This window comes from Symphodus melops (genome assembly GCF_947650265.1).
Source record: "Symphodus melops genome assembly, chromosome: 21".
Classification (NCBI taxonomy): domain Eukaryota; kingdom Metazoa; phylum Chordata; class Actinopteri; order Labriformes; family Labridae; genus Symphodus; species Symphodus melops.
Window position 1 is genome coordinate 1,238,962 of NC_136711.1, and position 26,286 is coordinate 1,265,247.

Below are 26,286 nucleotides of genomic sequence, written 5' to 3' on the forward strand. Positions count from 1 at the left end.
CCCTCCAACCACAAATATATCTAATCATGGCACGAGGCTCTGCTTCTTCCATAGGCGATGTGTGTTTCTCTGTTGTGGAATAAATAAAGGTTTTTGGGATTGGTGTCTCTATATGGAGTTTGTTTACCTTTCAGTTCTTTTGGGCCCCACCAGCTGTGGGTCTTCAGGTCCCGTTTGTGCATGTGTGTATTTTTGGGTCTGTGTATGTAAGAAGCGTGTTTCTCAGTAACAGTGTCAAAACTACTACAGTTTTAAAACAGAGCATCACACTGATGTGCTGCACAGAGACTTTATAGCTTTGTGTTGGAATCATGCTTTCTCTAAAAGTTGTGCGGTTTTCTGGACTTTCACTGTGCAGGGAAAAATACAGGAACTCGATCTTTTAAATGGATTCAAAGTGTCAGGAAACAAGTACTTCACCAATAACATTAATTTCTTCAGTTGTAATATGAGCGGGTTAATAATCAAATGTTTTTCTCTCGTCTAGGCCGCTTAATGGTTGAGCTTTTATTTTGAAGGTCACACCTTTAGAAAGGAAACGTGTCTTTTCCTGTATGTTTAATTTGCTTTACTATGTTTTTAACGTTGATAACGACACGTGTTTTGACTTCCGTTTCGCGCATGAAATCAGTTAAAGGAAACACAAAGACCTCTCTCTCTTATAAACATTTCTTGGTTAAAAATACTTTATTTTTATGCAGCATACAACACATCAGAGATAACTTTTTGCAGCGTGAACTGACGACAAACAACCTTTTATAAATATACAGTTATAATGGCCACAGTCTGGATATATTTAGATAATAAACTGCATAACTGGTCACTTTAAATTCAGCAAAAGCATCCAAATATAAAACATCAACTTTATGACAGATTTGCATACTTTTTCTGCAGGTTTCTCCACCTGATAATCTGACATCATTGTTTACGTAAAGCTGCATCTTTATTTTATCTGACCAATAGTTCAAATCAGTTTGTGCAATGTAGAAAAAGGTCTTTAAAGAATTACCAGCACATTGAGTTTTTATAGAGCATTTAGAGCAGTTTGGCTTATGATGGCGAGATGGATCTCATATTTTTTACCTCCCTGAGGTAAAAAAAAAAATAAAGCAACCAGCTGGTAATAATGTTGGCATATAACAGCTAGATTTGTCAGGACTTGGTGGAGACCAAAACAGAGTTTAAAGAACCTACAATGGGTGATGCAGAAACTCAACCCAAAATTGATATTATAAATCAGTGAATGAAATATTTAAGTCTTCCTCCGCTGCCCCCTAGTGGACAAAGAGTATTTAGAAATACATCAATGCAGCTTCAGTGTAAAAACGTGGAAACGTCATCTAATTTTTGAAACCCAAATTTAACCCTGAGCGCTGTGTTAAAATCTGAAGAGGAGAATGTAAATATGTTCATCGCTGTGAGTTGATATTCATACAAATATAAACAGTTTCAAACGTTCTGGAGGCACTGAGCACAGATTTGGTTCATGCAAACCAGCAAACATGCAACTGAGCTGTAGAGTCCGTCGTTTGGCCACAGAAGCAAGATGACGATTTTTCGTCATGAGGAAAATATTGCAGCCGTCGTTTTGATTAACCGTGTACAAAAATCTGTCACAAATACAGTTTGTCCTATTCCCAGATGAAAGACAACATCGTTAACAAAACTGCAACATCCAGCAGCTCTCACCACCAAACTGATCGAGCTCAGCAGCTTGGTTCGTGGCCCAACTATTTAAAATATGACACTTCACGCTTTTTGTTTGTGCTTTTGAAATCAGCCCGGGTTCAGTAACTCTGTTGAAACCAATGGTCAGTTTTTATGAAGAAGTTGACTTCCATATAATTTAAATTCTAAGTAATCTGTACCTTGCCCTCACATTTATGTCTGTATGTGTTCACACACACATCAGAAAACTTCCAGGAGTTTGTGCAAGTGTGGAAGCCCTTAAAGTGAAGGTCTAGGTTTCCTGATGCATCTGTTGAACATCTGCATATTCTCGTGTAAGTGTGGAAGCACTTACTGTAATTAGCTTGTTTTTTTTTTTATTGCTAACATAATGCAGTAACCCGTGCGCCTGTGAAGCTGAAGCTGAGGGAGTACCTACGTCATATTTTAAAGCACAGGACCATGAACCGAGCAGCTGTGTCTGAGTTTGTAGAAGGAATACATCACCGTCGTCAAGTATCTCATGTGATGTTTGACCTTCTACAAACGTGTTTGAAGTTATCACATCTTCTTCTTTCATGAACACATTGTTCCTTTGCGTATTCAGACATATTGTTGTTGTCTCGCCGTCTTTGAGACACTCGGAGCATGTTCTCTCCAGCTGTGCCTTCTGGGAGATTCTCCTGAAAGGAATAACCCGTCTGACAGTCACAGACACACAAAGCATTAGTCCTTGGTCATGGCTTTGACACAGACACAGTGACACAGTGTGTGGCCTTTGCCTGGAGCTGTTGGTAAGTTGATCATATACAAGGTTGCAGCCATGTTGGTTTTTCAATGTGGCTCCAAACTTACATAAGTCTGCCTTTAAACTGTGATTTCTTCTGGTTTCTGTCAGAGCAGTGTGGGTGGATGAAGGTTTAGCATATCCTTCCTTTTAGCAAAACGGGGGTGTTTGTAACGTCCTTGTACTTCCATTAGTGGAGATTTAAATAAAAGTTTGACAAAGTGTTTCCAGTCAGATTTTAAAAAAAGGCAAACTTTGTTAAAAGCATTAAGATAGTTAGATAAGAGGATCAATATCAGTTATCAAAATAAACTTCCCTCTAGTCACTCTAGTCACTTCTGGAAGTGACCAGAGGCAAAGCACAACACTGACAGAACTCCAGTCAGCATCAAAACCATCATCATCATCATCATCATCATCATCATCATCATCATCATCATGAAGGATGAAGTGTTCATGAAAAGCTGGGTCTTAAGTTTTTTCTTAAAGTTGCAAAGGGACTCTGCAGGTCGAACAGAGTTTGATAGTTTGTTCCACCACCGGGGGGCGACAAAGGAGAAGACAAGAGAGACTTAGGACCCTGCAGTGAAGGTTGGATCAGACGCCTTTCATAGAGCCGAGTGGGCAGCATTTTTTATATACATTTATAGTATATGATTTCAATAAAAGTATATATGATATAGCGTACTTTGACCCCCAACGTTATTTAGCTCGGTCGTCCTGAAGTTACATAAATTACAAGGAGCAAACAGTGTCGTCTGCATAAAAGGGGCGGAGCCAACTGGCATCTTACTATTAACACGTACCTCATTTACCCTTCAACCCTTCTCTCCTTTGTCCTGATTTCCGGCTCTATCCACTGTGCTGTTCATAAAAACAAACCCAAAAATATAATCTTAAAAAAAAACAAAAAGTCCGAAGTGACTCATCTTTTGGATTATTCCAGAAAACACCATGTGTTTTATTTTACTGTATGGCTTTGTCTGTGATATAAAAGTGCCAAGGTATGTTTGAAACATATATTCAGTTGCTCTTTTGCCTGTTTGAATGTTTGTGTGTTGTGTTTTTCGGCTGCAGAGAGGCGTGGGGGTGTCTGGGTCTGTATCTTGGTTTCTCCTCTCTCGCTCATTGATCTGCTTTCGGCCTGCGCTCCTGAATGAACAGCAGCTTCACAGTTTGGGAGCGAGCGATGTTTTAGTCAGTATTCCTCCCACTCAGCTGCTCCCGGCGTGTCTCTGACAGTCTGCGCGGTGGGAGGAGGACGAGGACTCAGAGGCCGGCTTTAGAAGTAGCTGCAGCAGCCGGACTTCTCCTTCTGTGCTTCGATGTACTCGTGGATCTGGAATTTGGGCTCGTTGGGAATCTGGACGGCTCGGTGCTTCAGCTCCCTGAGGAAAACACAGTTTATGAAAAAGTTAATAACCTTTTTTAAAAAAAAAATGAAATCCTTAATGTGTTTGCACTGCAGAGTGAATAATGACTGTGTGACCATCTGTGAAGCCTGCTGTGTTAGCTTCACTACGACCGCTGAGCTGCTCACCATCGCTGAGGAGGAACACAGTGATTTAAATAAGAATTATAAAATAAACTACATCGAGGATAAGGAGAGGAACGAGAGTGGTACAGAGAGTATGACTTTGAGTCATCCAAGACGAAAAATAATGAATCGTGGTCATAACTGTGGTCGTGGCTCCAAAACGGCGATACTGAGTGGCTCTGTGAGAGGGGATCAAAGACGACCGATCTCCAAAGATAGCCTGCGACAAATATCTGACAGTGTCAGAAAATAAATACGATCATTTTACGATCTACGTTAAGTAACCAACCAATACGAATGTGTCATGAAAAGGCTCACTGATTAGTGCAACACGATAACGGTGACGTGACTTATCTCAAAGTCTCCTTGCATCAGACGTTTGCTTCTTTCCCTTCGTCACGAACGATTCCACATTTTTCTGTCCCTCTTATTATTTATTTATTTTTCCTGTGCAAAGATCTGCTGAACGCCATGACGCACACTGATGATGATGCTGACTCACCTCGTAGCCTTGGACACACAGGTACCTCATTGCTCGGTGTGCATGCATTTCTTAACAGCATTATCAGATCTGTGTCACACAGAGTGACTTAGAATAGATGCACGACATCGTAAGAGTCAAACACACGTCTGCAGGAAGCTTTAACCCTTTAACTTCCCTCTTTATACAGCTGAAGTCTTCTGTGTGAATATACACAGTAAGGTCGTAAAAGAGGATTAGTATTATGGGTTGGTTAATAAACAGTGTCATGTGAATGTAATATATGTGCGTACTTGGACACAGCATTGAAGGCCAGATCGACGTTGACTCCTGTCTTCGCGCTCGTCTCCATGAAGGGGACTGAATATTCCTGCAGACGAGAAGAGAGAAAAAACATCAGTGAGAAAAGTCTGTGAAAATAAAGTTAAAGATCCAATATGCGGAGAGTGAGCTGATGACGCTCTCCTCCTCTGTGATCAATCAGCCAATCAGAGAGCTGCTCTCTTCCTCTGTGATCAATCAGCCAATCAGAGAGCTGCTCTCTTCCTGTGTGATCATGAAGGAAACATGCTGTGTTGAAGCTTCTCTGACAACAATGCAGCAGCCAGTATGTCCTCCTTCTAACTTTAGATTCTGCTCCTGAATGCTCTGGATCTGATTGGACCAGAGAAGGTAGGCGGGGCTTTGAAGGCCGTTTTGGACGCCCCTGGGTTTGCCAGATATGAGAGTAGTTATCAGGTGAACAGGTGTTGGTGTTGTCATTTTGAACACTAGGTGTCAGAGTTCTTCAAGTATGAAGTCTAAGACTGCAAACATGTTTTTTCCTTCATGCTAAATCTTTTTCTTTCTTTACAGAAGTATGCTGTTGTTTTTTTGTTTTGTTTGTTTTTTGGCTGGGAAATCTAAAAGTTTGAAATAAAACAAATAAATGAAATTAAATGAATGAATAAAAAAGAGTCACCCGGGCCAGCCTCTCTCCTTCGTCTCTCCTGATCGCTCTCTCACTGTTCATGTCGGCCTGCACAGAGACGCAGAGTCAGTACAACTTTATTTATAAGCACTCATTTATAAAGATTTAATCTCTCCCCCCTGGGAGACAGTCAGGACTCACACACACATTTGCACAGGAAACACTGAAGTTATCATGTACATTCAGCTCTGCTAATGCTGAGCCCTATTGGCATGTTTGTACGCTTCCTCCGCCTGAAGATTCTGTTTTTATTCACTTCACAGAACACAAACTGAGTCGTCTCCGTGTCATTTATTAAAAACATGATTATATCTTTTCTGTTTCCCATCAAAGATCACATCTATCCTCTGCACGCTCTCTTTCTTACTGAGCCTCTCAGAGTGTCTCCTCTCACCTTGTTGCCGAGCAACATGATGACTACATCGCTTTGTGCATACTCATGGATCTCTGTTAGCCATGCCTGGAAGAAGAAGAAGAACACACACACACACACACACACACACACACACACACACACACACACACACACATACACACACAGACACACACACACACACACACACACACACACACACACACACACACACACACACACACACACACACACACACACACACACACACACACACACACACAGAGGATGTGACTGAACACAGATGTCATTAAAAGATGATCTGCAGAGACATTTGTACGCTCACTTTGGCTTCATTGTTTCTGTTCCAGGTTGATTTTTTTTTCTTCTTCGTTGGTTTATTTGTATAACGGTGTGTGCAGAAGACTCACCCTGATGTTGTCGAAGGAGGTTTTGCTGGTGATGTCGTACAGGAGGAGCAGAGCTTTGCAAACAAAAAGAAAACAGGCAGATAAACATGCATGGATGTCATGCTGCACGGCTCTACTCTTTTTATAATGAGAGGAAATAAAAACACTGAGAATGAGACGTCTGTTTCTGGTTTAAGTACCGTGTGCGTCTCTGTAATATGCATGTGTCACGCTCCTGAATCTCTCCTGTCCTGCTGTGTCCCAAATCTGAAACAGAAATACAGGTATAAAAAAAGAAGCAGTGCACGGTGACTTGGCCTGATTCCACTTGGCCTCGTCTAAATTTCAGCAACAAAACACACAGAGAGAGAGGAAGCCAGCCTGAGCTCTAAAAATAGACTTTCATTGTGACAGCACGTCAAGTTTTCACCGGGACTGATTTACGTACTGACCTGTAGTTTGACCTTCACTCCATCGACGGTCACCACTTTATTCTGAGAGAAACAGAAACAGGTTGTAAATAAATAGGGAACAGTTACACACACTTTGTTCTGCCAGGTTTTGAGATTTCTGCCTCCCCTCAAGATCTCTGAAAATGTTAATCTTAAGATGCAACAGTTCGTTAAAGGACCTATTTCATATAAAAATCCTCTCCCTCATGTTCCTCTAACGTGTCTCTAGTCTGTCTACAAACCCTCCAATGATGAAAAGTCCATCCTCTCCGTCTTCTGCCTGCTCCACTTTTCAGAAAATGTGTGCTCAAACAGGCTGTTTGGAGATGTTCCCTTCATGACATCACAAAGGGCAGTAGCCCCTCCCCCAGGTGGGTGACACTCCCACAGCTAGGTGTTTGTTCTGCCCTCTGAGTCTGCCTTCTCACCGTAAACAATAGGACATGGAGCCAGAAAGCAGCGAGTACACCCGAGCCCTTCCAGAGAGGGGGCGTGGTCAGACACAGCTCATTTACATATTTAAAGCTACAGACACAGAAACAGCCTGTTCTAAAAGCTCCTCGTTCCCACCCGAACAGAACGCCTTAAAAAAAGTTTCTGAAGTTGTGTTTGGACTGTGGGAGCCACAGTAACTGGGGAGAACCAACGAATGCACAAGGACATACATACCTATGTCGAATGTAACATGCAAACTCCACACAGAGAGGCTCCTGTCAGAGGGGGATTCAAACCGGCAACCTCTAGCTTCTGTGTCCAATGAGCTGTGTGTAAAAGATGACATATAAGTGACTTGCAAACGCACCGTGAATCCGATTCCCACGGTCGCAGAGAAGGATCCGGGGATGAACTTTCCCTGATCGAACTGCACCAACAGAGACGTCTTCCCCACGCCGCTGTCCCCGACCAGGATCGTCTGCAGGAAGGAGACAGCATTAATAAAAAAGTATAGAGCACTTTTTTTCTGGTTGAACGCTCACTATTGTTATTTATACTTGGATGTGAGTCAGTGTCTGCGTCACGGCGGCACAAATAAAGGATCTTTTATAAGTAGCTGGCAGAGAGCGACTGTTCTCGGGTGACTCACAGGCTGCAGGAGGTAACCTTCAAGACGGTGCAATGAATGAAAGGCAGCTCTCACAGGCGTCCCAGTTAGTCACCGGGGACATTTGTCTTTTAAAAAGTCACACCGAGGGCTGCAACACCTCCACACACAAACACACACACACAAACACACACACACACACACACACACACACACTGATCTGACAGTGAAAGAAAAAGTCCTTCTGCTCTGCTTGTTGTTCTAAAGTGGTTTTAAAAAGGAGTTCATGGGATAAACTAAAATCAGCCTGAAGACATGATGTAAAATATCGTGACCACGCCTCAAACCCAACCCGATTCTATATCAAACGTTTTTAAAGCTCGCTCTTATTAAGTAGCTGAGACAGCGTTTTCAGCATGGAGACCGCCATCAATGGGACTCCAGCGCCCCCTGCAGGGACAGGCGTAGAACAACACTCAGGCTTCGTCCTTTAATATTTACAGTCTGTGGTCACATCCTCTCTCTTACCCTCATTCCTTCATCTATTCAAGCTGAATGAACCCTGAAATACTTCAACCCCTTCACTTGAGGCCAGTGTTTTTTTCATACAACTTACTGGAATTAAAATAAAACACGTCCGGGCAACGTTGAGACGAAACAGGGAGTCAAAGAGAAGTCAGAGTAGTGTATTCACGGGGTAACCCAGGCAGGGCTGCAACTGTTGCTGCAGTTAGATGAAATACTTTGAATGATAAAAGCTTAGAGAGGAGAGAGAGAGGGAAAGGATTAGAGCTGAGCAGCTTCAGTCATTTCAAGATTCACAGCCTCGCTTTGATCTCAGCTCGGGGAAGGATTTTAAAAACTCTCAGAAATGTGTCGTTATAAAAGATGGAAACTGCGTCTGCATAAGCTGAATATCCATATCAAATGTACTCATTCATTTGTAGTGGTTTCATCTGGTTATTCCCTCTCTTTTGAAAGAAAAATCCACGGAGCAGTTGGGGAAAGGAGCGTCTGATATTTGGCCTGTAATGGAAAAGTAAAGTGATGACATGTTTGAGGGTTGTGAGATTAAGGATGTGAAATCACGGGAACAGATGACTCACAGTTAAAATAAAGCGACGGTGATGTTAAAAACAGAGGGGACCCTTTAAAGACACCACACTGTTACACCTCTCTGAACCACAAAACAAAAAAGATGGACGACATGACAGCTCCCTCAAAGTGAAGCCAAAGTGTTTGGAGCGCCCCCTGCTGACCGGCCATCAGAGCGTCGACCGTCTCCTCAGTTTGTGTGTTGCTGTTGAATCAGTGTCTGCCGTCGGTTGTGGGTGGGAATCTCTCTGACTGGCTGTTCGGCGAAGAAGAAAAACAGAAGCGCCTCTTCTGTTCTTGTTCCACAAATAAAAGACCGAGAACCATTTTCAACTTTTTAAAATCAGACATTCTTTCAAGTAGCTATTATTACGAGTGTTGAGCGACAGCGTTGTACAATTATTTATCCACATTCTTCTTTGTCCTCGTCTGGTTTCACCATTTTGGAAGGACAATTAAAGACTACCGCCACCTGCTGGCGTGGAGAGTTATTTCCTCTCATGAACGTGCAGAACGAGACAAAAGGCGAACACAGGCGGCCTCTTTAGTTCTTTATCAGAACATTTAAATAAAAAGCTACATTTAGCATGTTTAATAAATGTGCAAACTAAAGCCGCAGGTTTGACTCGTACACGGTGCATCATCAAAGCCAGAAGAAGAATCGTTATTTCACTTGATCCGCTGGTGACTGCGTGACATCTGTTTCCTGTTTCCTGACATCACGAGAGCGTGGACTTAACGCCTGCGTCACTGTGTGTGTGTGTGTGTGTGTGTGTGTGTGTGTGTGGCCAGATGTAGAGCCACACATCCTCATGTACACGTGACCGAGAGGATGTTGTGGTGCTGGGGAAAGGGAAAGGATATGACGCTGTTTCCATGGTAACAGAGGATGAGCTTTCCCCACGAAGCCTCACGGGAGACTGGAGGCAATTAATGGAAGATATTCGGGAATTGAACACGGGTGGATGATGTGTACGGTGTAATATGCATGTATGTATGTGTGTGTGTGTGTGTGTGTGTGTGTGTGTGTGTGTGTGTGTGTGTGTGTGTGTGTGTGTGTGTGTGTGTGTGTGTGTGTGTGTGTGTGTGTGTGTGTGTAACAGGAAACACTGGGTTCCATTTTATTCATCTTCCAGAGCTCATGAGCAGACAAACACCACGAGCACCGCTGACCACATCTTAACATGAAGGACGAGAAATCAATACAGCTGCTTCAGGGCTTCATATAGAGCATAACGTCGGGCTCAACAGTGTGCTACAGGAAGTAATCATCGTCTCCGTAGAGGATTTAATTATTCGCCGTGATGTCATAACCATCGCAGGAAGACTGACCACAAGCTCCCTGAGCGGGGTGGCAGGTTGTCATGGTTACAGGATTTAAACTCTTGAATTTCCTGAAATGTAAACAGAGGATTTGAACGGGAAAATTTACTCCCGGAACCGGACCCTGTTGAGCTGGGGCTCAGTTTGGAGAGTCGGTCGTCTGTCAACCGGACGGTCAAGGGTTCGATTCCCGGCTCCTGCAGCCACAGGTCCGATGTGTCCTTGGGCGAGACACTTAACCCCTGAGTTGCTCCCGCTGCTTCATCAGCCTATGAGTTTCCTAGCTCATGATGCTTCATCGTCTCCCAGGTGGAAATCTATCACCATGGTTACACAGGAAGAGAATCACAACCTGTGCAACACAGTCTGCGTCAGACGCCGAGGGGACAGCCCTCCTCCAGAGTCCTGGACCTCCGACCTGAGGCAGAAAGGAGAGCGGCTGATGGAGGGGGGGGCGAGGGGTCCTGGGCTGAGTGCTCTGTGGTTGAGCTGTGAGAGGTTCAGGGTGGGCAGACTAATGGTTTGTGAAGCTTCATCATGTTGAAGAAACAGAGTGAGCGATAGAGGAGGATCTGATCACGTTGACTGCTTCTTCTGTCCCTTCAGGCTCACAACAGCCACGGCAGCGTTTCTCCGCCGTCACACTGACGGAGAAGAACGACCCCGCTGCGTCTTTGAATGACTCCTTTCACTTTAAAAAATAAAAACAAACTTGCAAACAATTAAAGTAATCGTCAAACACCTGTTTGACCTGATAACTGAGATAACTTCATGTCTGATCACAGAGGAAGAGAGCGGCTCTCTCTCTGCACAGCTGAAGTTTGGAAATGAAAAAGTCACATGAGAATGTTGAGCGGAGCGCCTCGTAGCAAAGTGACCGAGTGTGGAGCAGAGAGTCATTACAGCTTAACATCTCATCACGAACACTGAGCAAGCAGAGTGCCACTCTGAAAATCCTACTCCCATGTTGTGTAATGTAATCTGATCCCTGAGGGGCGAGAGAGAGAGAGAGAGAGAGAGAGAGAGAGAGAGAAAACAAACAATGTGAACATGGTAAAGCAGCTGCTCTCCTCACCACATCAGCCTCATGAACTCCACACACACACACACACACACACACACACACACACACACACACACACACACACACACACACACACACACACACACACACACACACACACACACACACACACACACACACACACACACACACACACACACACACACACACACACACACACACACACACACACAGAGGATGTGTGGGTCAATTAAAGGCAGCTGGTCTTGATGGTCACATTAGAGAAATAACTCTCTTGTATTATTTGATGTCTATTTACCCAGGAGAGACTAAATAATTTTATTTTTTATATATAAGGCGTCAAACGAGCAGCCAGACATGAAGATAATAGATAATAGATAATAGATAGATAATAGAGACACATGAAGACACGTAAAAAAAATGTTTCCAGCGCCTCCTCTTACAAATCGTCCAATGAGAGCAGCGATCCCGTTTAGTCTGGTCGAGGAAATCAACATGTTTGCATTTCTGACTGAGGATCAGAGCGTTCGGAGGAAGCAGACCCTGAAAGACCATCCAACACACACGAGTGAGTCCTGAGGCGTGCACGTCTAAAGCATCACACGTGAAGAAGCAGCGAGCAGCCTTCTGTTGGAAAGGCAGAACTTGATTCTTGAATAATAATAATAATAATAATCTACAATCCAAACAAAGGATGAAAGAAGCTGCAGTAACCTGCACTGACCTGAAACACAATAAGACATTTCTCTGCAGCCCACGGGGAGTTTCTCTCTCCTCTTTGTTCCGTACACGTCGACGTCAAAGGTCAGCAGTCCTGACCAGGATGCATTATGTCTAACCCCACAGGGTTCAGCCTAATCCCGCCCTACTGCGCTGTGATTGGCTGGTCAAGATGCCTGCCTCCTTCTTTGCCAGGGAGCGGTTTCATCTCATCTTTTTCTGAACACACTGAGGTCGTGTCAGTCGGTTCACGGTGAGGTTCACGGCGAGGTTCATGGTGAGGTTCACGGTGAGGTTCATGGTGAGGTTCACGGTGAGGTTCACGGTGAGGTTCACGGCGAGGTTCATGGTGAGGTTCACGGTGAGGTTCATGGTGAGGTTCACGGCGAGGTTCATGGTGAGGTTCATGGTGAGGTTCATGGTGAGGTTCACGGCGAGGTTCACGGTGAGGTTCATGGCGAGGTTCACGGTGAGGTTCACGGCGAGGTTCATGGTGAGGTTCACGGTGAGGTTCACGGTGAGGTTCAAGGGTGAGGTTCATGGCGAGGTTCATGGTGAGGTTCACGGTGAGGTTCATGGCGAGGTTCATGGCGAGGTTACCCTCAGGGTAGTTTAGGGTAAAAGACGACGTCCCGTAAAGTTGTCATTTGGTTTTAAGCGTTCGACTTGAAGTGTTCCTCGTCAGTCGTCGCTCAGGAGGAAGGATGAGGAACGATCCATCGACTTGGTAAATCAGAGCCGATATCGACACCAGAGTTTAAAAACAACAATTGATCTGATTAACAACTCTGATGATGTTTGTTTTTTTATGACTTCTTAATTTGCCAGCTGTTTCATGTCTTTAAATTGTTCACAGTCGTCCCTCCTGTTGAATGTGTTATATACGTCATTAGAGCCCTTTTAGAGACGGTGCACCGCTTGGTTATTACACGTTATTTGCCTATTGGCCGATATCTGTCAACAGGGCCGATATTGGGCGATACAGATGCATCGATACATCAATAGAAGAGAATAAAGAGAACAGGCAGAAGCTAATGCTGAGGTACGACTACACGTTATAAACACGACGGTGTCAAGAACCCTTTGGACCTGAAAATAGATCATTTAATCCCATGTAAGGACAATCAAGACCCGTCTGGGACGCATCATGACACAAAGTCTGACAGGTTGGATTCACTTCACCATCACCTGTGCTCCATGTCACCCCCAACTTTCTCTCTCACTGACTTCTATTCTCTATTCTCTGTCCTGTTTTTAAAAAAACTTCATAAAAAGCCCAAATGAACCTCAAATTTAAAAAAAAGTCACAAGCGAAGCGAGAGACTGAGCTTCTGTGAGACTGAGTCATGTGGAGCTCCGTGTTCATTTATGTTCACGACGCAGCAGGTTGTCTACGCATGTGGTTCAAAAACATAATATAATATATTTAAAAGTAAGTCTTTTTAAAGGTGTTTATGTTTGAGTGATGATGACAGGCAGGGAGGCATCTTCACAGCTGGGACTCGTTTCAGTGACTTTAGGGCGTTTTGGCAGAAAGAGAGAAAGACAGAGAGCTTTATTCCGTCCAAAGCAGCAGCAGCAAATAATAATAAAAACCCAACAGGACTAACGTGTAAGTGAAGAACAGCTGAGTCTTCATCACAGAGGGAGTTGTGTGTTTTTGGCAAGATTAGACACGAAACAAGCCTGGAAACGGACCAAATGTAACCGCGTCCAAGCGCGGATCAGCACCATGGACAGAGCAACAACCACACAAAAAATAAAAAATAAATCCCGGGATGTGAATCCAAAAATGATGGAAATATAAATACGCAGAAAAAAGATTTATTACAGAAGAAGAAAAAAACACTTTGAAGGTTTTTAAGTAGTAGTTAAGTTTAAATTCGGAGAACTAAAACAGATTTTTCCTACCTTGTGCACTAACTCCTCGTCATATGTGGGGGGTGGGGGGGTCTTCGCCTTGCCCTCGGTGGTCTCTCTGGATTGGTAGCCGCTGTCGGGTTGGATCTCCGGGTAAGACGTGGTGTAGTTGGCCGTGATCGGCTCCATCGACTCCATCCGCTCCATCCTGCCGTCCTCTCCTCTCTGCGCGCTCTGACAGCACAGGAGTGTGACGAGGATAGAAACGGACACAGCACGACTCTCTCTCTCTCTCTCTCTCTCCGTGTGTGTGTGTCTGTGTGTGGCCAATCAAACCCCTCCTTACATGTGAATAACAGTCTCGTGTGCCTACTACATCGCTTCACGTTTACAAAGCGCGTCGTGATCGCTCACTCTGAGTACAACACAAAGAAGAGAGAGAGGGGGAGGGGCTGCTCGTTGGAGGATGAGAGTGCGCAGCCAATCAGAGACAGGGGAAGATGTGAAGTTTGTAGAGAGGCATGAAGGGATGAAAAACAAACCTACATATTAGAGGATTAAGTTTTGCAACTCGGCTCCATATTTAACAAACTCTATTGATATAAAACTTGGATTTATAACATTCAGGTTAAAGGTCACGTCTCCTCCTCCTCCTCTTCAACATGTGCGTGAAGTGTGTGTGTGTGGGACAGAACACTAAGCCATTAAAGCTTCAGACACACACTCAGGGAACAGCACCGTGTAACAGACATGAAGGGGAGGCAGCAAGATCGGCAACAGGTGAGCGGTCTGCAAAGGCAAAACCATCCGAGAGGGCGAAGACAGAAGATGGGTCATTGAGGGTCGTGTAGCTGAGCTGATGGACAGGTGGGCGTGGCCTCAGCTCCAGCTCTCAGCCCCAGCTCTCAGCCTGTCGTTAGCTTGACTCAAAGTTAGCCTGAGACAGCATTTCCAGCACGGAGACCGCCATCCATGGGACTCCAGCGCCCCCTGCAGGGACACACGGGGGACTCCAGCGCCCCCTGCAGGGACACACGGGTGATGACTCAGGCTATTTACAGTCTCTGCTGAGTCAACCAAAACATGAAAATAATCAGTCAGAGGACAATCTTAAAAAAGGTCAGGAGGAAACAGGATCCAGGAGTGAAGAAGAGCGGTCATGAAAAGCAGGTGAGACAAACACAACAGGTGAAGCTGACGAGGGCAGGAAGTAAAACACAGTGGAAAGAACTACAAAATAAAACAGGAAGAACTCCTTTAAGAGCAAGAACAAACACAGTGGAAAGAAAAGACTAAATACATCAGAGAAATAGAAATACTGCTTCACTTCAAGGCTGTCATGTCGCTCTTCTCCTCTAACAGGTGAACTTTGCGTGTGTGTCCTGTAACCTCCACCAGGGTTTCTCCAAGAGTCGCCGTGCAGAGAGCAGTCTTTGTGTTTGAGCTTCTCCTCGGACTCTCTCTCTCTCTCTGTGTGTATTAATGTTTAGCAGGAGGGGGAGTCGTCTCTGTGCTCTGTGAGAGCTGCAGGGGAGAGCAGAGATTTATACGTGAGCTGAAGACGATGTGAGCAGAAGAGCGAGGGAGCTGTCTGAGATTTATATCCTAAAAACAGAGAGAGAGACTCCTGTGATGGCTCCAGAGCTGCTGACTGTCATCGTGGCTTCAGGTCAGACAAACTCAAACCTGTATTGTTAAAATGAGGAGGAGGACGTATGTCCAACAGTTTGCACTGACAGAGGAGGGGCGTGTGGGAATGTTTAAAACAGCTGTCTTTGAGAGATTTACTGTTTGTATAAACGTCTTTGTTTTGCATAAAACAACTTTCAGACACCACTAACAAAGCTTTTAGACTCAAACAGGACATTAAAGCTGTCCGGCCTTGATGTGGGACAGGCGTCAACACGAGACGGGCCCTGACAAATCTCGAGCACGGCGAAGACGAGAGAGAGTACACAACTGTGACTTCACAGCAGGAGGAATATTTACCTGTGAAGAAGGATGTGGATGAGATATCGTGTCTGGAGAGAGAGACAGGAAATGTAAGGAGGAGGAGACAGAGCGGGGCCGACAGCCCGGATAAACAAAGACGGAGCACTGAGGGAATGCAGGATGCAACAACAACTGTCCGGTTTTTAAAATAAATCTTTTAAAGTGTACGAATCGTCCTGTAGGTCTGAACGCCATCATGGAGACGACATGTTGGAACCTTTCCAGTTCAGTCTGAACGTGAGACTGTGCTGCTGTCCGATTTGCAAATTACACCACGATCTGACCCGATACGGATATTAGATCGGACCTGTTCCACCTCTGGCCGCTGCTTCCTGCCTCGACCAGGACACGTAAATAATGAACTCTGAATGTAAAAGGAGCGGCGCTCTTTGTCAGTCATGCAGTACGGGCTTTGATTTGAAGTTCTCTGGTCCTTTAAAGAGAGCCTGATGTGATCTTAAAAAAGCAAATCAAAACGTCAGCAGGATTAAAAAAAAGAAGAAAATGTTTTCACCGCTGTGTGACCGGGTCAGCTCGCTGCTGAAAGAACCTTTATTTACATTTGTCAGTGAAATGTTAGCAAACAGAAGGAGATAAGTGAGACTCTGAGCATGTCGGGCTCGCTTGTTCAGGAGTGATCTGATTGGATCAAATCAGAGTAATCAGATAATCCACTCCTGGTTATGACCGTTAGTGTTGAGAACTTTTGAGCAGGACTGGTCAGAAGACTCTGCAGGATCCTGATCCCATCGGAGGGCTGGATTATCTCAAGACTCTTCACAAAGAGCAGCTTAAAGACCTGACTCATTGTTCTGTTATCTAAGGAGACTGAAGTCAATCCATCAGCAGCACTTACCAGCAGTCAGCAAAGTGACAGTGGAGAGGACGAACCTGGATTCATGATGAGCACGTGTTCATGTTCTTCATGTGTAAAACCGATCTGTGACGCGTTTGAAACGTCAGTGTTACGATGGTTTACTCTGGCTGCGACAAACAGACTCTTCAAGATCTGTGTGGACTTGATCAGATTTGGCATCTTAATGAAGAAACAAGCCCACTGTTTCTAGCTTGAATGTAGATTTACATGTCTCTTCTTCTTCACTTCTTGTTTCTGCTCAGCTGTGGAATCTTCCGTCTCACGTGACTTTATCAAACTGTGAGGTTTCTGAGTTCCTTTCTCCGTCCTGAAGGTTGTAACCGTGTCCTCTCCCTCGTCCTCCTCAGGCTCCTGTGTCGCCCTGTGTCTGGTGATCCTGATGCTGGTGGTGGTCTTCTACAGAAAGGATCCTCTGTGCTGCAGACTCAGAGCCGACAGGACCGAACACTACAGCGTAAGAACGACCACGTGTCTTGAAAACACAGCGTGTGCAGAAACAAACGATGTCATGTTTGTCCCTGACTGTCTGTGTCGTCCCCAGGAGGACGCTCGTCATTATCACAGCAGGCACTCTCTGATCAGCATCGCCAGGAATGAGCGAAGCGCCACGGACCAGGGAGAAGCTGGGCTGCAGGTAGGAAGCTGACGACTGATCGTTGAAGTTCATCTGTGCAGAAGTGTCACAGTCATATATATATATTTTTTTTAAATGCACAGCTTCCAGGAAGGCTGTTCATAATCGGAAAGCCGAATGATTACCACCTGAGCACAGGTCTGCCCAGACTGCCGTCCTACGAGAGCGTTCGGAAGAAGGACCGGCAGAGGCGGATCCACAACATGATCTCCGAGCGCTTCGGCCTCAGCGGCTGTCCCAACGAGGTGAGCAGACACAGTTCGCTTCACCCCGACATAAAGGAGGTTCAACTTCACTGACTTTCCTTCCCAAAGTGAGCGGACCGCTGTGACGTCTTTGGGATGAATTTCAAACTGGAGTCGGGAAGTGATTAGCCTAGCTTAGCATTTAGACAGAAAGCAGTGGGGGGGAAACTGCTAGCCTAGCTCTCTCCAGCAGCTGAAGAAAAGAGAGGACCACTCTTTGTAATGTTTAGAATTTGGACTGCAGTACCCATTTTAAACACTAGGTGTCAGAGTTAAGTCGAGGTTTGTGTCTTCAGAGACTTCCCTTCGTGGTAACTACGATCTTTTTCGTTCCAGCCTCCACCGACGTATGAAGAAACCCTTCGCCAGTCGGTTGACGTGTCACCCTCACGCCTGCACACTCTGGATGTTCACCTGTCCATCCACGACCGGGACGAGTCCTCAAACCTCGACGACGACACACAGGACTCAAACCAACCGTCCACATAACTCCAACACTCACCTTCCTCCACCTGCGCCGCACACAGCTCTACGTTTCTGTCTCATCTCTGGAGATCCTCCACTTCTTGGCCAAGCTGCATGAAGGGGCTGAAGACCGGCGGCGTCGGAGCCCAGAGAGTTTGTGTTGATTATGCGCGGAGCTTCTCTCATGCTAATGACTCTGACTCAAGCTGCACACTCCGAGAGCGGCGATGACACATCGCTGCATTGTTCAGGAATTCACCGGCAGTACTGTGTTTTTCCAGGAAACGTAAAATGGAAGGATGTGCCTCTTTAAAAACTGACCTTTTGTTTCACAGCCTTCTCCTTATTCTCTTTGAATAGAACATATTTTATACTGATTAAATCACAAGTCTTCAGTGTTGTCATTGGACTGGCTTGGCTCACAGGCGGGTACATGTGACTTTCATAAAACTGTTACGGTTTAAATCAGCAAACCACCCAAAAGTGGGTCACAGAGCAGTTTTCAGTAATTGTATCAAAAACCCCATAAAGTGCTTTATAAACGTGTTTTTCTCCACCTCTCCGAGTGAGCGTCACTTTAAACCTCCACGAGCAGCAGATGGTTTCTGAACTTTCTGAAGGCTCCGCTCTGCACCCGCGACACACCTCCCAAACCCCTCGACTCAAACTGATGAGTCAGAATGAAACACAAGTGACGGACAAAATCCTCTCCTGCTTGATTTGCAGTTCTTTAGTTAGCTGGAGTCCAAATCACCGAAGCAGCTTCTTTGTGTATCACACGGCGTTCTGCTTAAACAGTAACTCATCTGTCTGAGAGTTAAAGTACGACAGCAGGGTTACTCTTTAACTCTGATCAAACACTCAGAGGCACAAGCAGGAGGCCTCCGGGGACGAAAGATTAAAGCAGCGTTTTTAAGAAAAAAGAAAAAAAAGACTTGTGAGTCTATTGACGAACACCTGAACTGACTCCGACCCGGACTGTCAACAGAACGCGGTTATTCAGTAACTGGCTCTTTTCTTAAAGGCGTAGAACATGTTTAGCGTCAGACATGCTTCATACACATTTATAACACATCGGGCTGAGAAGATCACAGAGTCTCACATCCATCATCAGCTCCGCCTGGTGACAGCGCTCGCCCTCCCGTTCAGAGTACCAGGCGTCGCCCTCACTCCCTCCGCATACCACCGCCGCTCTCCGTCTTCCTGTTTACCTCCCCTGCCCTGCAGACCGCTGACTAATGATCTCTCCGATACGCTCGTACGCGGGGGAAAAGTTCATGTGAAGACGAGATTAAGGGAGCTAATCAATCAGGGGACGGGTTGATCATAAATCTCAGATTCAATCTTTGCATAATAAACAACAACATACAGTGCAGTTAGATTCCATTGAAGGAGCCAGAACAGTAAATCAACAATGAGTGCGACATCTTGTGGTCAGATTGAGGTACTGCATGCTCTGAACATCAGAAACGGAATGAAGGATCTTTTTTTGTTTTGTTTTTTAGGAATGCACGCAGCCATTCATTCTGTTTCTAAACCAGCACAGGGTTCAACTCGAGGGTTGGGACCCAAAAGAGGGTCGCAGAGACCTTTTCAGCGGGTCACGATTCTTCGCCTAAAGTTCCAAACTTCCATGAATAGTTTGAGGACAGAGGAGAAAATGTTAAAGTTGTTTTAAGAAAAAGACATCTGCCCCGTTCTGCAGATTTTTAAGTATAAAACTTTAATACAGAACGTACAGCACATATTCGGGTTGCGTCTGTTCTTTAAGGATGTACGAGCTGACACGCCTCTGACTCGTCTTTTGACCGTGGCGACCGTTTCAAGGAGAGCTCGGGGCGATTTCTTTCAACTTATAAATAAACAACAAAAAAAAGTCCAGTTGATTTTTCTTCAGGCGGTAAAAGTGAAACGATCTGTAAAGAAACCTCTACGGGCAAATACTCCACATCGAAGTGCGTCCACCAGGTGTCGGGAGGAGAACGAGTCCGGTCCAGTTTCAGACCATGTCCACCAGTTTGAACTTGCCCTCCTGTTTGAGCGGCAGCACGTTGATGAAGGTCTTGTAGAGCACGGCTCCTTTGGGCAGCTTGGTGATGATCTTGGTGGACTCGGGGCTGCGTGGCGCCGGGACGTAGACCTCCTTTGTGAAGCGGACGTATCCGTCCTCCAGAGCGTACAGCGTCTTATTGGTCCCCATCCCGACCTGAGGAGAGAAAGGACGGGACTCAAGACGTGTCGACCGCATCAGATTAACATTCTGAGAGACAGAAAGTTAAACTCACATGAGCGCCGGGCTGATACCTCATCAGCCTCTGTGTGGCCAGGATGTTTCCTGCATGGACAAAGTTTCCTGTTGAACACACAGAAACAGACGTTAGGTCTCGTTAAGCTACTTGACTTAAATATTTAAACTTCAAGCTTAATCTGATGTCATTTATTCGAATATCACTCATTGATTAGACGCTGCAGCGGATCAGACTACAGTGAAACTTCTGAACGTGAGCGGAGTTTTAAACATTTAAAGGGATTATAAACATCAGTGAGTTTGTAAAGAGTCGGTCTGTGATGAGCTGGGATTAAAAAGATAGATAGATAGATACTTTATTGATCCCAAGGGAAATTCAAGTTCAAAAAGAGTGACATGAAGATTAACAACCAAATAGGAAGCGCTATAACGATAACGATATAATGACCCCTCAGAGTTTCTGAATGTCTGACGGAGACGATGATGAGGATGGAGACTGTCAGACACGTTTTACATTCACACTTATTTATCTCAGTAATGTTTTTATCTTTTATTTACCGTCCTGTTTCTTGAAGCCGTATCTCCTTCCGGCGCTCTTTCCTCCCACGTTCTTGCTGCTTCCTCCGGCCTTCTTCGACGCGAACCTCACAGAGTCCAGGAGAACCGAGGGAGCACGTGACAGCACACCTGGGTCCAGCAGAGACACACACTGAGAAGCTGCATGCATGCTTTAAATCAGGGGTGTCCAAAGTGCGGCCCGGGGGCCATTTGTGTCCCTTGAGTGGATTTTTTGTGGCCCTTGACTTCAAATCAAAGAATCAGAAGATTTTGGCCCCAGGCCTCATCAGATGGCATATTTCGTTCTTTTTTTCTTTATCATGTTAGCGAGGGAGACCTATAAAAGCCTGACTATTCTCTCCAAAAAATTAGAACACAACAGTTTCCCACTGCCATTAGTTATTGTGTATTTACATTATTTTTTGAAGAGGTCAAAACACAAAAAGTTCCTTCCAATATTTAAAAAAACAAAAAAAACCCTGTGGCCCGTGAGCGATTCTAACGAGACAATTTTGGCCCGCAAGAAAAAAAGTTTGGACACCACTGCTTTGAATCAATCAGGGGCACGAGCGCATGAATCTATAACATGAACTACAAACGACCTTAATGTTTCCAGAAACTTCTCATGACGCTCAATACAAACAAACACGTCGATGTTTTACAAAATGAAAACGTCTAAAAACGTGTTTTATCAAAGAAACTGTTACCTGCTCTGAACCTGGACATCAAGGACGCCAGCGCCGCCATCTTGAATGACGTCACTGGCGAAAATGTCCGTATCGCTTCTTCTGGGTATTTTCTGGCAGTTGGCAAGTACATTTTGGCGCCCTACCGCCACCTAGTGGTACGGAGTGTGGGTCATAACGTCTCATGTGGATCTTTGTAAATAATAAAATAAATAAAAAAACATGGATTAAATAAATGAATACAATGAAATAATAATTCTATAAATGAATTAATGAAAAAACAATGTAGCACATAAAATAAGTAAAATACAATAAAATGTTATAAAATTAAACAAACTAAAATAAGATAAAGGTGTATATTTCAATTTTTGATTTTAGATGAGGATAATGATAATAATAATAATAATAATAATAATAATAATAATAATAATAATAATAATAATATCCACTTGTGAGTTCCTCGAGAACTTCACACCATGGAGACATTTTTTTTTTCAGTCCCTGAATGAATGAAAAAGGGGAAGACAGTTTGGAGGAAGTCCCCGGCATCCGACCAAGTCTGACTTTATCCCAAAAAGGAGCTCAACTCATGCAGTCCTCTTCTATTCGTCTTTGTTTGTCTCATTTCTACAGCCTGTGGACGTTGTCCTCCGGTCCAGGAGGTGGCGGTAATGCACGTTCAAGCTGGCTGTTGGCCGCCATTAAACACCACAGAAGAAGAAAACTAGAACCCGGGGAAACCAAACGAGCTGAAATGTAACTTCACCTTTGGTATGTTGATTTTATTACAGAGTTACACTCAACATATCTTATTTGATAGTTAACTCACGTATGTGAATAAATGTGTTTTTAAAAGTGAGTAAAGTTTCTCTCAGCGTGACGTCAGAGATCAATTCGCCAGTTTAAAAAAAAAGTAAAATTCTAGTGAAATAATAAACGTTTTCTTTCTTATCTACGCGGCGAATTGTTGAAAAACGTTATGTCTAGTGTGTTATTTAATTATAATCCGGTATTTAACATTTAAATCAAACGAGTTTCCTTTGAGTGCTGTTTGATTTGTATAATGTGCCAGGTCATGTTTTTATGGATAACATGCATATACATTTAAAATTAGCAGGTTAGTGAGCAGTTTGGTGTGGAGTCTGGAGATCATAAAATTAACTGTTAACTGCTGTCAAAAAGTTTCAAGTATTTGATCTGAACGTGTTTCTTCATGAATTCTGTTTTATTTCTGGTTAACAGTCTTTTTCGGCGTGACAGGAAGTGACATGGGCAGCTACAGTGACTCCACCAGTGACCTGGACGAGGAGCTGCCCGTCTTTGACTTCCTCAGCCAAGTCTCCCAGAGACGCACGGAGAAACCAGAGGAAGCGGCCAAGTTCACCGCTGTGAAGGGCATTGTGGGTAAAAGAACGGTGGATGTGATGACGGTCAGCAGCGATTCTGATGACGATGCACCTTATGTCCCGCTGGCACAGAGACTCAAACAGAGACAGGACGACGTGATTATCTCCTCCTCCGCCGTCACTAATGGGAAAGATGCTGAGTCGTGTTTAACGTCCAATCTGTCCAGCTTCCATCAGGTGAGGACGGCGACCAACACGGCGGCGTCGGATGGCTCAGAGGACTCAGCGGCGCTTCCTCTCAGGCCTCTCTCCTCCCCCGCCAAGAAGAAACCTGCCAAACGCTCGGCCGAGGAGATCCAGGCGGCAAGAGAGGAGGCCGTGAGGAGGAGGCGGGCCGGGGAGGGACAGCAGAGAGACAAGGAGGCGCTCAGGCAGGAACAGGAGAGGCAGAAAGCGGAGAGGAGAGCTCTGGCGGAGGCGGCGAAAGCGCTGAGGCCGGAGGAGTGCATCAAGCACATGGTGGTGGCGGTGGACCCAGGTAGAGACATGAAAACACTTCGTGGTCAGTCGTTTAAAAGGGTTGTGAGCACACGTGACGGTTTGTTGTTGTTCTCTTTCTGTCTGCAGCTCTCCTTCAGCTCGAAGGAGGCGGGGCTCTGCTGGCGTCCGTACAGGCTCTGGGCTGCAGCTGCGCCATCGAGAAACAGCTGCTCCCGCGCAGTGTCAGCTGGATGAGGAGGACTCCCTGTGCTCAGGTGATTACACACACACACACACACACACACACACACACACACACACACACACACACACACAAATAGAACAAAAGTTTCCCACTGAAGTAAGTTATGTTTTTTAAGTTATTTTTGTAGAGGTCCAAATACAAAAATATTCCTTCCAGTATTATTTAAGAAAACAAAAAAAAAAACCTCTTGCCTGCGAGCGAATCTAACGCGACAATTTTGGCCATCAAGAAAACAAGTTTGTTACATCATCCTGCTTGAAGTGTAGGCTGTTTCTAAAAGCAGCCTCTCTCTCTTCTCTCTGTGTGCCTCAGAGCGAGGGTGGCGTGTGTGAACCGGAGGCTCAGGTTGTGATGCAGATGACCGTTGACGACTTCATTACTCTGATCCACAACTACGTCCAGGTCAGTGTTTGGACACCACGGCTTTATAGGAGCCACGTCTTACTTCCTGTCTGATCACACCGTGAGGTCACATGACACCAGGGTCATTTGTTCTTCTCCATGTTTAGAGTTTTAAACCCTGTTTCCTCTGAACCGCTTGGTGGAAACAGGCTTTTATGTTTAAAAGGTACCAACCAAGGCTCACCTGTGGGTGTGTGTGTGTGTGTGTGTGTGTGTCCCCCTGCAGGAGGAGAGACAGGGCAGGTCTGACTCCGGTCCATCTCTGAGCTCCTGGGTCCAGGAGCAGCAGAGACGCCATCCGGACAAAATCCTCAGCCTGGTGGTCGTCGATCTGGAGAAATACTTCAGGTAGGCCGAGGCGACACCTGATCCCAAAACTAAAATCCACGGACCCTCCGTTTACCGCTGCAGGTGGGCAACAATCTACGGAGCTTTTCTGAGATTCGTTCTGCAGCAGCTTTTTCAAAAAGTTGCAACGTTTTGAGTTTGTTAACGTTGAATGACGTTAAACATCGACCAATCAGGTTAAAGCTGCCTATTGGCTGAGAGAACTGTGACATCACTCCACACTGCACGTCCCCTTTTCAACACTTTAACAACAGCATAGGGAAAAATCAAACTTCTTGTTTTCAACGGGTGGATTCATATCACGTGACACAAACGCTCTTTGACGTCAACATGATGTCTCCGTCCTCAGATCCAACAAGTCTCAGAGTCAGAAGAGGTTTCGAGAGGCGGTGGCGGGCGAGGAGCAGGCGGGAGGGAAGGCGAAAAAGAGGAAGAAGAACGCCACAGCCGAGGTTCTTCCTGAAGTGTCGCGGGTGGAAGTGGAGGAGGTGGGTTTGTATTTTCATTCTTTTCTGTTAATGAATCCACGAGTCAGCATGTAGGCGGTTAATCAAAGCCCGGTGGTTAGGGACCCCGGAGTTAGAGCGCCGTTCTCCCTCTGTGCGAGCGTTGAAGTAGGACCGTCTTAACTGAAATCCTTCCGTCCTCTGATTTCCCATCAGGCAGTGGTGCATCTCCAGCTTCACACGGGCGTCTCGGTCCGCTTCCTGTCAACCTGGAAGGACTTCTCCGATCACATCACCATGACAACCAAAGCGGTCGCAGAAGCTCCTTTCAAGTAAGCCAGCTTCATTGTTCACAGGCTCCGCCCCCAACCGTCCTTTTTCTGTCTTATCGTCACACTGACATTTCCCATGATCCTCTGTGGTTGCAGGCGAGAGAGGGACAAGACGGGCTTCTCTTTCCACCTGGAGAGCGAGTGGGCGGGGGGGCAGAAGGTGGATAAGTCGGGGAAGGGGCTGCTGCAGGCGTGGAAGAGACAGATCCAGCAGCTGAACAGAGTCAGTCCAGATATGGCCTCGGCCATCTTGGCGGCGTATCCGTCCCCTCGGCTGCTGCAGAAGGTAAGACCGCCAATCACTCCCATGATTCCCCGCCAGCCTCGACGCCATCATTCGTCTTTCTTCTGATGGAGAGCCCCCTGGTGGTGGAGTTCACACACTGCGTTTTAATATTAAATTAAGTTTTAGTGTTTAGCAGACCAATCAGACTCCAGGATTTATTTACCAAAGAATTATTTTTATTTTTTTTGTGGGCGCTAAACTTTTGCAAACAAGACGAGAAAACATCTTATTCACAAAGCTCAGGGCTCGTCACAAAAACAGTATTTTATTTTTAGATACAACGCATAGCGCATGGGATTTTCTAATTTCTTGTTTTGAACCAGAAATGAAAGAACAACTCCCGCACACCATCCAAACCTAAAAAGTACTTTGACAGCGTCTTATTTAATTTAATTTTAACATTTATTTAATGTGTGAGCGTTGCATTAAAAATGTTTTCCTACAAATGAATCACATTTTACGGCTCCTGCCTGACTCATATGTGGCACAGTGTTGATCCCTCACAGTTATCTAACACTGCTTGTTGTTACAGCGCCCTCTGCTGGTGAAAGACAGCTGCTGGTGTAATAAAATGAAACTGCAGCTTTCTCGTCTCCCTGCAGGCGTACGGTCTGTGTAAGAGTGAGAGTGAGAAGATCGCCCTGCTGTCTGACCTTCTGATCCGCCGAGGAGAAGGCGTCACCTCCACGACTCGACGGGTCGGCCCCGAGCTCTCCAAGCGCCTCTTCCTCCTCATGAACTCCCGCGATCCGGAGCAGACTCTGGACTCCACCGTGTGACCCAGCAGAGAGCGAGACGCCGTTTTTTGTCAGTTTATAATCTCGATGTCTGAGGCTGTTTTTGGTTCACTGTTTTTCAACGGATATAAAAGTCATTTTTAATGTTTTGTACATATTAAAGTTTTATAAAAAAAACGTCTGTGTGGGTCCTTTTC

The 26,286-nt window shown here is 45.3% G+C and overlaps 5 protein-coding genes across 7 annotated transcripts in view; 3 read left to right on the plus strand and 2 right to left on the minus strand.

Moving 5' to 3' along the window:
• Positions 1-7,179, plus strand: part of mettl9 (methyltransferase 9, His-X-His N1-histidine) — an 80,950-nt gene extending 73,771 nt beyond the window's left edge. The window contains exon 7 of the mRNA XM_079372630.1: positions 6,887-7,179. The gene's annotated coding sequence lies outside the window, so the exon portion shown is untranslated. The remainder of the gene's footprint in view (positions 1-6,886) is intronic.
• LOC306842406 (ras-related protein Rab-37-like) lies at positions 911-14,147 on the minus strand. The gene is made up of 9 exons (XM_079372636.1): positions 13,794-14,147; positions 7,460-7,570; positions 6,658-6,699; positions 6,406-6,472; positions 6,227-6,279; positions 5,838-5,903; positions 5,435-5,491; positions 4,767-4,843; positions 911-3,843 (listed from the first exon to the last, which is right to left on the minus strand). The coding sequence occupies exons 1-9, from the start codon at positions 13,947-13,949 to the stop codon at positions 3,738-3,740; spliced, it is 735 nt and encodes a 244-aa protein (XP_079228762.1). The 5' UTR covers positions 13,950-14,147; the 3' UTR covers positions 911-3,737.
• Positions 14,148-15,274: 1,127 nt separating this feature from the next.
• On the plus strand, positions 15,275-18,503 carry LOC306817348 (uncharacterized protein). The gene is made up of 5 exons (XM_079334150.1): positions 15,275-15,411; positions 16,959-17,065; positions 17,153-17,245; positions 17,329-17,490; positions 17,827-18,503. The coding sequence occupies exons 1-5, from the start codon at positions 15,375-15,377 to the stop codon at positions 17,977-17,979; spliced, it is 552 nt and encodes a 183-aa protein (XP_079190276.1). The 5' UTR covers positions 15,275-15,374; the 3' UTR covers positions 17,980-18,503.
• A 1,145-nt stretch (positions 18,504-19,648) lies between these two features.
• On the minus strand, positions 19,649-21,569 carry mrpl27 (mitochondrial ribosomal protein L27). Its single transcript, XM_079334151.1, has 4 exons — positions 21,469-21,569; positions 20,762-20,890; positions 20,241-20,308; positions 19,649-20,161 (listed from the first exon to the last, which is right to left on the minus strand). Exons 1-4 carry the CDS (start codon positions 21,506-21,508, stop codon positions 19,955-19,957), a joined length of 444 nt encoding a protein of 147 aa, XP_079190277.1. The 5' UTR covers positions 21,509-21,569; the 3' UTR covers positions 19,649-19,954.
• Positions 21,570-22,111: 542 nt separating this feature from the next.
• On the plus strand, positions 22,112-26,286 carry eme1 (essential meiotic structure-specific endonuclease 1). 3 transcript variants are annotated; one of them, XM_079334221.1, is made up of 9 exons: positions 22,112-22,218; positions 22,690-23,331; positions 23,421-23,548; positions 23,851-23,940; positions 24,167-24,288; positions 24,638-24,776; positions 24,951-25,066; positions 25,163-25,352; positions 25,955-26,285. In XM_079334221.1, the coding sequence occupies exons 2-9, from the start codon at positions 22,716-22,718 to the stop codon at positions 26,129-26,131; spliced, it is 1,578 nt and encodes a 525-aa protein (XP_079190347.1). In that variant the 5' UTR covers positions 22,112-22,218; positions 22,690-22,715; the 3' UTR covers positions 26,132-26,285. The 3 variants fall into 3 exon arrangements, with proteins under 3 accessions (XP_079190347.1, XP_079190349.1, XP_079190348.1); XM_079334223.1 differs by having other exon boundaries at positions 22,122-22,218; positions 22,708-23,331; positions 25,955-26,286; XM_079334222.1 differs by having other exon boundaries at positions 22,214-22,302; positions 25,955-26,286.

Coding starts and splice junctions, on each gene's coding strand:
- LOC306842406 (XM_079372636.1), bottom strand. CDS start 13,949: ATGGAGCGGATGGAGTCGATGGAGCCGATCACGGCCAACTACACCACG. Junction 5,904..6,226: donor CCTCCTTCGACAACATCAGG/GTGAGTCTTCTG, acceptor TTCTTCTTCCAG/GCATGGCTAACAGAGATCCA. Junction 4,844..5,434: donor AAGGAGAGAGGCTGGCCCGG/GTGACTCTTTTT, acceptor TCTCGTCTGCAG/GAATATTCAGTCCCCTTCAT.
- LOC306817348 (XM_079334150.1), top strand. CDS start 15,375: ATGGCTCCAGAGCTGCTGACTGTCATCGTGGCTTCAG. Junction 17,066..17,152: donor ACAGGACCGAACACTACAGC/GTAAGAACGACC, acceptor TGTCGTCCCCAG/GAGGACGCTCGTCATTATCA. Junction 17,246..17,328: donor AGGGAGAAGCTGGGCTGCAG/GTAGGAAGCTGA, acceptor TTAAATGCACAG/CTTCCAGGAAGGCTGTTCAT.
- mrpl27 (XM_079334151.1), bottom strand. CDS start 21,508: ATGGCGGCGCTGGCGTCCTTGATGTCCAGGTTCAGAGCAG. Junction 20,891..21,468: donor GATGTCCAGGTTCAGAGCAG/GTAACAGTTTCT, acceptor TGCTGGACCCAG/GTGTGCTGTCACGTGCTCCC. Junction 20,309..20,761: donor CGGCTTCAAGAAACAGGACG/GTAAATAAAAGA, acceptor TGTGTTCAACAG/GAAACTTTGTCCATGCAGGA.
- eme1 (XM_079334221.1), top strand. CDS start 22,716: ATGGGCAGCTACAGTGACTCCACCAGTGACCTGGACGAGGAGCTGCCC. Junction 23,549..23,850: donor GGAGGACTCCCTGTGCTCAG/GTGATTACACAC, acceptor TGTGTGCCTCAG/AGCGAGGGTGGCGTGTGTGA. Junction 24,777..24,950: donor CGCGGGTGGAAGTGGAGGAG/GTGGGTTTGTAT, acceptor ATTTCCCATCAG/GCAGTGGTGCATCTCCAGCT.